Below are 12,170 nucleotides of genomic sequence, written 5' to 3'. Positions count from 1 at the left end.
AAATAAATAAATAATTAATTAAATAAATAAATAAATGAATGAATGATCGGAACCTTTGGAATGCGAAAGCCGGGAAGAATTTGAGGGAACACACCCTCTTCCGGCCAACTCATCTGAACTCTGCTGTCAGTTCAAATGTGTCACTTTCTGTCTTTCTGTCAAACAGTCGATCGCTTCGCTTTAAAACAGACCGAGGCTGTGGAGTAAAGTCATCAGGAGAGATGGTGTTGCTGACTATGATCGTTCGAGTCGCCGATAGTCTGCCGCTCGCTGCATCGATGCAAGAGGACGAGCAGGTAATAATAATAATAATAATAACAACAACAATATCTCTATCATAGATCAGTCATTACAAACAAACTACAACATTCCCACAAAGTTAAAATACACGAGTGTATTGCTCTTACTTGGGTAACACTTTAGAATAATAGTCCATTAGTTAATGTTAGTTAATTATTCATTAACATGAGCAAACAATGAACAGTACATTTATTACTGTATTTATTCATCTTTGTTAATGTTAGTTAATAAAAATAGTTATTCATTGTTAGTTCATGCTTATTCACAGTGCATTAACTAATGTTAACAAGCACAACTTTTGATTTGAATAATGCATTAGTAAATGTTGAAATTAACATCAACTAAGACTAATAAATGCTGTAGAAGGATTGTTCTTGCTTAGATCATGTTAACTAATGTAGTTAACTAGCATTAACTAATGGACCATTATTCTAAAGTGTTACCCTGACTTGTACATGACAATGCATTAACGTGCTGATGTTCACAGTCAGGCCGAGACCTACAGAGATACCAGAGTCAAGCCAAGCAGCTCTGCCGAAAACTGAACGAGCAGAGCCCCACGCGATGCACTCTGGAGGCAGGAGCCATGGCCTTCCAGTGAGTCACACACCTCCCTCAGAACATCTCAAGAAACACCCTCAAAATCTCAGGTTTTCACTAAAAGTCACTAAATATGAAAACTAAGTAAAAACAGGTATATATACACTATGTGTCACCAAAGTGCATCCCTGTCCTGCTCAAACACAACAGATAAGAGATATTATTTTTAAGCTAAAAATTCATGTAAAACTCATTTCAGGCAGCACACTCTATTACTATAAAGTAAGTGGAAAGATCCTGCATCCCAGCACACGTGACACGATGATGCACTGTGTCTCTCAGCATCTGGCTGACTGTAAATTAAGTGTGGTATAACTTTTGTGTCCGTGGTTAAATCGGATGTTCATGCATTGAGTAGTTGGTGCCCTCATGTAATCGATCAGATTGTGGTGTGCATCAGGGCAGGTGTGTTCACTGCGCAGACTCAATGGCATGATTTAGTTTTATTTAAATAAAGCTAAAATAGCTCCTTGTTGCAACAAAATAAAAAAGTTGCGGCTACAATGATGAAAGTAGATCATTTTGGTGACAAAATCCCCAAATTGGCAACACTGCCTGACACACAGCTGAGCTGACAGACGGGCTGTAGAGTTGTAATTCTATTTTAGGGAAATAGAATTGAAATGAAATGAAATGAAATTCGAAGAAATGGTAATCATTTGAACCCTTTAGAGCCTGGAAGATGAAAAAAAAAAGAACTTTTGCTCATTTGCTTTTGTGCCGGCTTTTATAACTCGCACAGTAGAATATAGTGAAAATATCAAACCTTTTATTCAGAAACCCAAACTCAGCAGAAATATGTGATTTGGTGCAGTTGCTGATATTTATATGCACAAATAGTAAGATTAATTACTGATAGCTTGTACAGTAAATCTATGAGATGCATAAGAATTTAAAGGATTAATAATATATTTTATTTTTCAGTAAGTAAAATATTAATTTACTGATTAATATGTTGTTTCCAGAAATTATATTCCTATATAATAGACGTATGTTTTTGAGTAGGTCTAATTCACTTTTAACTTCTTAAATATTTAATAAACCATGGTGGAAGAAAAACTCTTAACTTAACCCTTAACTACTTTATGATCCAGACGCCATCAATATATCATAATTGGATTCAAATTTTGTTCTTAAAATTAATTTCTATAAAGATGAATGCTGTGGACGTTTTGTGTTTGGGAAAAAAAAAAATCATCAGTCAGTTTTACGAAACATCAGACATTTAATATGCATACTTAGTTGACATTAATGATGGGTTTATTTTTTGTGGAACGAAAGGAAATATGTTATGTTGTGTGATTATTCTATTTTTTATTTATTTATTGCAATTGAGTAGATTCTTCTTCCTGTTCACTCCAGTTAAAACTTCAGCGTCCCGTAGGACGTGTGGACAGGTCAATTCAGACTCACTCCTGAACATTTGTAAAATTCCGATTTTTTTTTTTTTTTTTTTTTTTTCCCCCCCAACCCTAACAGACATGTGTAGAGTTTTGGTTGATTGACATCCCACTTCAGAAACCGGTCTTGTTTTCCAGCTACGTCATTGAGAAAGGAGTGTGTTACTTGGCCTTATGTGAAGCAGGATTCCCCAAGAAACTGGCGTTTGCGTATCTGGAGGATCTGGAGGGAGAATTCAGTGAGCAGTACGGGGCAAAGGTCCCTTCAGTGTCTCGGCCGTACTCTTTTATCGAATTTGGTGAGAAACAACTTATATATATATAAATATATCAAAGCACAGTTGAGCTCTCAATTGAAATTTTGGGGTCAGTAGGATTTGTTTTTTTCTAAATAAATGACTACATTTATTCAGCAAGGATGCATTTAATTGATCAGAAGTGACAGTAAAGACTTGTATCATGCTACAAAAATGCTTTTCTTTTGAACTTCCTGTTCATCAAAGAATAAAAAAAAAAAGCATCCAATGATATTAAGCAGCTCAGCTGTTTTCAACATTAGCTCTATTCAGATGCTAATTGTTTCTCATGCAGACCGAAGATGTTTTCAGCATTTAAAGGGTTAGTCTGTGATTTTATTGTCGTCTGAATCCAGAATGTCAATGTGTTTCTCCCACCACTCATGTAAAAGACCAGACCGAGTTACCCACAGTTTTTGACAAACACCAAGGTTGTGTGGTTAATGAATTGCTGTCTGAATCCACACCTCTCGGTTTACAAGAAGGGATCGATTCAAAATTCAGTGTTTAAATCCTTTAAGACCGCTGCCAAGCACCGAATGGTAACCGTTGCACTTCATACTAAATTTGCATGCATATATATAACTGAAATGCTGGAAAGTATTTCCAAGAATAATATTTCATACCTGCTTCACCACAGTGAGTGAGAACTGTTACGAACAAAAAGAGAGAGAAAAGCATGTAAATATTTGAAATGTGTCATTATTATGGCAGCAACAGGAATGCAATCAAATTTGAGAATATGTATTATATAGTCCTACAATTACATCGAGCAGCTTTATGTCTTATATTCATGTTAATAAGAGCTTCCATTAACTTATTTCTCCACATTTTTTAATGACGTCCATCATTTTAAGAGATATTTAAACAGGAGATTTAAATAATCAAATAGTAAATAGGATATTATTAAGAATGTATTCTTATTATTTCAAGCATATGATGTTTTATAACAGCAGACGGGCCATGTGAGCAGCGCTTTCCCGGGTTCGTAATGAGAAACAATAACCATCCGAATAGGGCTCTTGATAATAATCATAAATGTTTCTTTGAGCAGCAAATCAGCATAATAGACTGATTTCTGAAGGATCATGTGATACCGAAGACGGGAATAATGATGCTTAAAGTTCAGCTTTACATCACAGCAATAAATTACATTTTAATATTAATCAATTAGACACAGTTATTTGAAATAAATGCACCCCTATGAGCCTAAGAGACTTCTTTGTGGGTTACTTTTTATAGTCTGCACGTTTTTACTGAATAAAAGTGTCAGCTACATGGCAAATGAGTTGGTTGACCATGTAGATCAAATGATATCCCATTTGTCTTCAGACACATACATTCAGAAAACCAAAAAGTCTTACATAGACAGCAGAGCACGAAGAAATCTGGGCCACGTCAATTCAGAGTTACACGATGTCCAGAGGATCATGGTTGCTAATATCGAGGAAGTGCTCCAGCGTGGAGAAGCCTTATCTGGTGAGTGAACACTCGCTGCAGTCGGTTTGAGTAAGACTAAACCACTTGAATTTGGAAAAGTATCATAATAGTATTCCGTCTGTTCTTTCTGCAGCCTTGGATTCCAAAGCAAGTAATCTGTCCAGCCTTTCTAAGAAGTACCGCAGCGATGCCAAGTATCTCAACACACGCTCCACCTATGCTAAAGTGGCCATCGGAGCCGTGATTTTCATCACACTCATCGTTTATGTGCGCTTCTGGTGGCTGTGAATGTATGTGATCAATTCAAGCAGAAACTCTCAGGGCCTCACTCACAAAGATGACACCAGAGAGTCTGTTCTGGCCTTAAGGTTGTGTCCATTTGATATGGAAACCCGTTTCTGCCACTTAATAAAAAAATAAAACATGGTAACTGCTAATTTTTTTTTTCCTCAGAGTTGCGAGGTTGTTATAAAGTCAAAATTGTTAGATATAAACAAGCAATTCTGACTTTTATTCTCGTAGTTCTAAAGAAAAAGTCAGATCTGCGAGTTTAAATCTCAAGATTTCCAGATAAAAAGTCAGAATCGTGATGGAAAAGTTGCAATTTCCTTTTTATTATTTTATTCCATTTTTTTCTCTCTTGCAGTTTTGAGTTTCTATCTCGAAATTCAGTTTTTTTTTCTCACAGCTGCAAGGTCATAAAAAGCCACAATTACCTTGTTTTATTTTGTATTTAGTTGCAGAAACAGGCTTTCATAGTTTGAGACACTGAATGTAGATGTCAATTGATTATTTTCACGTTGTCTCTTTACAGTTGTAACATATATCAGGTGTAGGTGTTAATAATGTACTTGTTGTTTGTATATGTTCAGGATGTTGATAACAGAGCTATGCAAAGAACATCACATCTGTATCTGGAGAAAAAATTATACATCTTTGTTGGGAGAGAATTTAAGAGCACTGTCAAATATATTTTTAATTTGTGACTTATGTAAAATGTGAAGAAGCTTTTCAAAGAACATCACAGTAAATGCAGACAATTGAACTGTAATTGTTTATTGTTTACAATTATTACAAAACAGTCACACTCAATGCATTTACTCACTTAACATGGTTCAAGATGATAATTGGTCATTTATGTCTGACAGCGTATAAATATATACATTTGATGAATCACAAATGAACAGCTGCTCTTGATGCACTGATCATTTCTGGTTGGAATCCAAATTTCTTTCTGGATTTAGACAATGAGGTCAAAGTCATCTCGCTGAAACAACAAATACAAAATTGTAATGTTAATAAATGAGCAATTAGTTCAAATGGGTTTTATAGCTATTTTTACTCATTTTCAACAGCATAAAATCAGATTGTCTTATAAAAATGTAAGTTTTAGTGCCTTTCAAGTCCATGCAGGGAGGGATGGATGTACTCTTCCTTAACTAATTTGATTAATAAAAGGTTTGTGTACACTGCTTTTTAAAGAAATTAGTTTTATTTTATATATATATTAATATTTTTATTTCTGTTACAGATGAATGCTTTTCTTTAAAACCTTCTAGCACAACAAAGCTGATAATAAAAATAAATAATAATGAGTAATGTTTCTTGAGCAACAAATCAGCCTATCAGAATTATTTCTGAAGGATCATGTGACACTGAAAGGTGAAGATGTAGCTTTGCATCACAGAAATGATATTATTTTACAACATTATTGTTTTTCCTGTATTTTAATCAATTAAATGCATCTTGGGTAAACAATTGAGATAAGATATTTCTTTCAAAAACTTTTAAAAAATCACTGACCCTAAAGTTTTGTACAGTAATGCGGAAGATTTTTTTATAATATACTTTAACATACCTCTTCGTTGTAGTTCATGACATGTTGTTTGATCTTGGATGAATCCACCCATGTGACAAAGTCTTCCATGCTCCTGTAACAGTATTGCATAACAATACATTTCAGTTGCCAAAGATTCATATAAAAGTTCAAGTTAAAATGAACATCTGGTGTTTTTTTTTTCTTCTTCAATGGACATCAGAAAAAAAAGGTAATGAGGGTTTTTATAAATTACCTTGTTACGAGAAAAGCAGGATCAGTGACAATCTCAGGCCCAACACGAATATCTGCTGCTCAGTCAAGAAATAGTTTCAAGAAGCTTTATGCAAATTTAAATGAGACAAGCTTCATTTTCTTCACAATACTACAGCTTAAAGAAATAGTTCTCCCAATAAGGATAATTTCATAAAAAATAAATAAAAAACTGGACATCCAGGATGTAGAAGAGTTTGTTTCTTCATTGGAACAGATTTGGAGAAATGTAGCATTGCTTCACTTGCTCACCAGTGGATCCTCTGCAGTGAATGGGTGCTGTCTGAATGAGAGTAAAAACTGCCGTCCATGAACTAACATCTTGTGAAGTGAAAAGCTGCGTGTTTGTAAGAAACAAATCCACCGTTAAAGGAAAACGCCAGTTTTTCCATATTCCACTATGTTCTTCCCTCAAATTAAATGAGCTGATGTGTATGTTTCCTGTCTCAGTGCGTGCACTTAATTAAAGACGGGAGAGGTACGCATCAACTTGTCTTGAAGTTGAGGGAAGAACATGGATATGGTGGAATATGGAAAACTGGTGACGTAAACCATTGCTCCTGTCCAAAAAGTCACAATTTAAAAGTGAAAACGGTTGATAAAAGTGATTAGACAATATATGCTAGACTTTTTAACTGGAGGAAATACTACTGTAGATTGTGGTTTAATGTTAAAATGCCAAACAGTGGATTTGTTTCTTACAAAAACGCAGATTTTGTGTTTACAAGACTTTAACTGATGGTCTGGAGTCGCGTGGAATATTGTGATGTTTTTGTCAGCTGTTTGGACTCATTCTTCTGACAGCACCTAGTCACTGCAGAGTATGAAGAATCTCCATATGTTTTTTTGTTTTGTTTTTTTTTTTAAGTGAAAGTGATGTGACAAACAGCCAAGTATAGTGACCCATACTCAGAATTCAAGCTCTGCATTTAATCCATCCAAAGTACACACACACGCACACCGTGAACACACACACACAGCAGTGAACACACACACACACAGGAGTGAACACACAGCCATTTATGCTGAAGTACCCGGGGAACAGTTGGGGGTTTGGTGCCTTGCTCAAGGGCACCTCAGTCGTGAGAGACTCAAACCCACAACCTTAGGGTTAGGAGTAGTGATCGACCAATATTGTTTTTGTATAAGCGATACGGATACCAATTATTTGCATGTTTATGTGCCCGATAACCGATATGCAGAACAGACATTTATGAACTGTTATAAAGTAAATAAATGACTGCGTAAAAAAAGAACAAATTCACTTTGGTTTTTCCTACTTTCAGTCATTTTTTTTTAAGTGTTGAAAACTGGTCTTTCATTTTAAATATTTTTTTCTTTATTACAATAAAAACCTTATTTATAAAAAGCATAAACATATATTTTTTTAAATGTCTAATGTTTTCAAATGGAAAAAATTAAGGACAGGAGTCGTATTAACTTCATTTTAAACTACCATTTTAGTATGTTTATAAGCGGTTTAATAGCAACAGATTCAATAATAATTATCTCTGACTTCATGAGACTAGATGATGTGTGCTCACAGTTGATTGTGTGATTTATGATGAAGGATACGTCCCTGCTCGATGAAGGTTATGGCAGTCTTCAGGTTCTGAGCCATACGCAATTTCAGCATAATTGTGGGAAGACGTCTCCTGTGGAAAATGACAGCGATTAGAAAAACCAGTACAGGGAAGGAACAAAAAACAAAACTGTTTTCTTGAAACTTAACCAAGACCTGTTCAACACCTCATGCTGTTACACGATCAGACGTTGCAGTGGATATTACCTGCAGAATGCAGAAGCACAGACTTCGTTCGTGAGGGACAGGTTCTGTTTGGTGGGGATCAAACCGACACTGTAACTGCAAATCAAGACGAAAAAAATAAAGACATGACTTTAAACTTTAGACATGACTGCAGCTCAAGTGTTCACAAATCAACCAGAGATTCCCAAACTTACAGTTTTTCCAAGAAAAGGGCTGTACTTTGAGCTCTGAAACCATCCTTTTCGTCCAAGTCTCGTATTTTCTGTGCCAATTCTCTGATATTTCGACTAAGTTTGTTGTATCTAACGAGAGATCATAAACGTATTAGGTTCATGTCATCACTCACTTGCTCTAAAATATATACATGTGCATGTAATAAAGAAACAGATATACATACTAAGTTAGGTTATTTCCATTACTTAACTTACTTGGTGTAATCTTCCCTCTTCTCAATATGATATTTTCTCAACACTTTAACCTCGTGTAAATTGTTGTCAACCTCCCAGTTAATAAAATCGACTTTCTTCAAGAGTTTCTGCTCGTGGAACTTCAATTTACGAACCATTTTGCGAATAAAACTATAAGACTATATTATCAACGTGTGTTGTTTTTCTCTAGTTATTATGCTCACGTTAGCTTTCAGACACGTGCTTTTCTTCCACGGTGTTTAACTGTAAAGAATGCGCGGATGTTTAGTGTAGTTTAGTCACTGCCGCCCAGTGGCCAGGAGGAGAATGACAACAAAATTCAAATATTAATACATTTCCACAATAATAGAATGAAATCGTTTTTAAATAGTTTACTTAATATTTTATATTAATTATTGTTCAACATTAAATCCTTGTTAACTTTACCTAAACTCGAGCAACCAAACACTCACTCACATCATGAGTAAAGGTATTGCAAGGCAAAAAAGTTGACAATTATAAAATATACTGACAATTAAATTTTAAAACATGCATTTGAAGCTAACCTTAATTATGACTAAAAAGTTTAATGTCCGTGTTATTCCTATGTCAACAAACCCCGCCAGTAGCTTATTTACTAAATTAAGTAACAAACATTAACGGAATCCAAAGGCTAGGAATGTTTATTTAGGCTATATAACACATTTATTACACAATGGTAATTCAAAGATCGTTACATAATTTTTTTTTTTTTAATAATCATAAAATAAATAGTGCTGTCAAATCAATGAATCATGATCAATCGCATCCAAAATAAAAGGTTGTGTTTACACAATATATGTGTGTGTACTGTGTATATTTATATGTGTGTGTGTGTGTGTGTGTGTGTGTGTATATATATATATATATATATATATACACACACATATATATATTGTAAATGTAAAATTATACAAAATATTGTACATGTAAAAAATTACATGTACATCTATATTCATATTTATATATTATTAACATTATACATAAATACAAATATTACTAAAATGTATTACTTAAATATATAAATGCATGCATATGTGTGTGTGTGTGTGTGTGTGTGTGTGTATATATATATATATATATATATATAATATTACCAAAGAAATTAGCATTTAATTCAAGAGTAATGAGTATTTTATAGATTTCTCTTTACGGTCTTCTTTTCCTAAGTAAAGTTCACTTAAGTAAATTACTTAAAGTAAATTACTTCACAATTACTCATAAATATCACTACTGCAATGGTTTTTTTTTTTTATATATATACTAAATCTTTTTGGAAAGAAATTATTTTATTAATTTATTTACTTATTGATTTATTAACAAATTGGTGCAGAAACTATTATTTTTCTTTCATATATTCATTCAAATAGTTGTTTTTTTTATTATAGTTTATTTCTACTTTGTCTTCTGGGTAAATTTCATACATAGAAATTTAAGACAACACATTTTAAACCTAATTTTAGAATTTTCCTTTTCTTGTAAAATAATATTCCTAAGATTGTAATAATGGAAATATGAAAAAAAACATTCATGCAATACACACTATTAACTGTAGATGTCACTGCAAGCAAATTCCCCATTTTCATTTGAAAGGTTTTGGTGCAACTGACACGACAGTAACATGACTGTCAAACGTAGTTTCGCTAACGCTGGAAGTGTGCTTGTGTTTGAGAATGTGGAAGGAATGGTTTTATATGAAATAAATGAGCTGCGTCTGTCATGGACTCCACGCGCACTCAGCGCTGCACATCTGAGCTGCACTTGTGAGAACAGGTACAGTAGACCTACAAACTAAACATCTTTACACACTTATAACACATCTGGATATTTGCAAATGCTACCACGTGAGCCGAGTTACATATATGGCAGCAATGGGATGTTATGACGTCCAACCATGCCCTTTAATGCTGTCCAGGTGTGCAGTTTAAGAGGTTTTGAGACACTTTAATCACAGACATTCATACAGAAAGTACAGTATCATATTCCAAAAAGCACGTTGATGTGATTGGGTTTTCTCAAATATGTTTAATTTTAACCACAAAGCCTAACATATGAAATAATTGTAAGGAAAATCTCTATATATTTTTAATGTAATGTAAATTGAAAAATAAAATAAAATGCCATGCTGATTAGTTTATGTGGAACACGTTTGTCCAGTTCTGCATAGTTAAAAATGTTTAAGGTAAATCGGGTAAAATCTTGATATACCTTCCTTTGTTTTGCTGATAGGAAAAAAATTATAGTCACCGTTTGTACATTTAATAAACTCCATGTTGAGTGAGATCAGACTGATATTACTCTGAGGTGAAGCTTCCACAATCAAAAGCAGATACACTTTCAGGTTACAGTGGTGTAGTTGCAGTTAGACATTTTCCTCTCTTTATACAACACATGATCATATCCTTGTAAAAAAAAAAACAGGAAGTTGAGTCAGAACATGACAAAAGGGCCACGTCTGAAATCATAGACTCTCTGAATAAGTGCTTCTTTTGAATAAGTAGTTACTTTGGGACTGCAAAAAAAAAGTATGTTTTCAAATGAACATAATCTTGTACTTGCAGTATCAGTTGTGTCACTTTACTGCCATTCGAGACTCCTCTGTGGCCTCGTGGGATAGTTCAGCGGATACTGGCTTCAGAATCTCGTCTGAAGGAGTAGATCATCAGTTTGGGAATACTGTGAATTCAGCGGTTGCACACTGTTTTCTGCCTGCTATACAATTCAATTAATTTCAATTCAAGTTTATTTGTATAGTGCTTTTTACAATACAAATCGTTACAAAGCAACTTTACAGAAAATTATGTTTCTACAATATTTAGTAGTAGCTAGTAGTTTGAACACCTCTTCTCAGGTGTTCTGGATCCAGACTGGAGCTTGTGTAAATCCTAGTTACCACGGGATGTAAATCCCGTGGCAAAACATAGAAACAAAATAGAGACATCATTAGCATAGCTGCTGATCCAACAAAGTAAAATTAGTTTAACCCAAGCTAAAGAATAAAAATGCAGATGCAACTACACTCACAATTTAAGAGATACATTATTCGAATGCTTGGCGAAAGAAATGCGTTTTTAATCTAGATTTAAACAGAGAGAGTGTGTCTGAACCCCGAACATTATCAGGAAGGCTATTCCAGAGTTTGGGAGCCAAATGTGAAAAAGCTCTACCTCCTTTAGTGGACTTTGCTATCCTAGGAACTACCAAAAGTCCAGCGTTTTGTGACCTTAGGGTGCGTGATGGATTGTAGCGTGGTAGAAGGCTAGTTAGGTACACAGGAGCTAAACCATTTAGGGCCTTATAGGTAAGTAATGATAATTTGTAACTGATACGGAACTTAATAGGTAGCCAGTGCAGAGACTGTAAAATTGGGGTAATATGATCATATTTTCTTGACCTGGTAAGGACTCTAGCTGCTGCATTTTGGACTACCTGTAGCTTGTTTATTGACGAAGCAGGACAACCACCTAGAAGTGCATTACAATAGTCCAGTCTAGAGGTCATGAATGCATGAGCTAGCTTTTCTGCATCAGAAACAGATAACATGTTTCGTAGCTTGGCAATGTTTCTAAGATGGAAGAATGCAGTTTTTGTAACATTGGAAATATGATTTTCAAAAGACAAATTGCTGTCTAATATAACACCCAGATTTCTGACTGTAGAGGAAGTAACAGTACATCCGTCTAGTTGCAGTTTGTAATCTACAAGATTCTGTGTGGTGTTTTTTGGTCCAATAATTAATATCTCTGTCTTATCCGAATTTAATTGGAGAAAATTATTTGTCATCCAATCTTTTACATTTTTAACACACTCTGTTAGCTTAGATAATTGGGA

At 34.3% G+C, this 12,170-nt stretch overlaps 3 protein-coding genes across 4 annotated transcripts in view; 2 read left to right on the top strand and 1 right to left on the bottom strand.

The window, feature by feature from the left end:
• Positions 1-69: 69 nt before the first annotated feature.
• On the top strand, positions 70-5,087 carry sec22ba (SEC22 homolog B, vesicle trafficking protein a). The gene is made up of 6 exons (XM_059564091.1): positions 70-296; positions 788-897; positions 2,439-2,599; positions 3,929-4,075; positions 4,170-4,326; positions 4,909-5,087. Exons 1-5 carry the CDS (start codon positions 222-224, stop codon positions 4,322-4,324), a joined length of 648 nt encoding a protein of 215 aa, XP_059420074.1. The 5' UTR covers positions 70-221; the 3' UTR covers positions 4,325-4,326; positions 4,909-5,087.
• On the bottom strand, positions 5,077-8,571 carry LOC132155224 (U3 small nucleolar ribonucleoprotein protein IMP3-like). Its single transcript, XM_059564092.1, has 7 exons — positions 8,322-8,571; positions 8,088-8,195; positions 7,915-7,989; positions 7,701-7,780; positions 6,109-6,160; positions 5,895-5,967; positions 5,077-5,303 (listed from the first exon to the last, which is right to left on the bottom strand). Exons 1-7 carry the CDS (start codon positions 8,456-8,458, stop codon positions 5,277-5,279), a joined length of 552 nt encoding a protein of 183 aa, XP_059420075.1. The 5' UTR covers positions 8,459-8,571; the 3' UTR covers positions 5,077-5,276.
• A 1,518-nt stretch (positions 8,572-10,089) lies between these two features.
• Positions 10,090-12,170, top strand: part of LOC132155222 (UDP-N-acetylglucosamine transporter-like) — a 33,967-nt gene continuing 31,886 nt past the window's right edge. For both annotated transcript variants that reach the window (XR_009437229.1, XM_059564090.1), the window contains exon 1: positions 10,090-10,112. The gene's annotated coding sequence lies outside the window, so the exon portion shown is untranslated. The remainder of the gene's footprint in view (positions 10,113-12,170) is intronic.

This window comes from Carassius carassius, chromosome 12 (assembly GCF_963082965.1).
Source record: "Carassius carassius chromosome 12, fCarCar2.1, whole genome shotgun sequence".
Lineage (NCBI taxonomy): Eukaryota > Metazoa > Chordata > Actinopteri > Cypriniformes > Cyprinidae > Carassius > Carassius carassius.
Note: the sequence above shows the minus strand (reverse complement) of the source record. Positions and strands in the feature narration are given on the sequence as shown.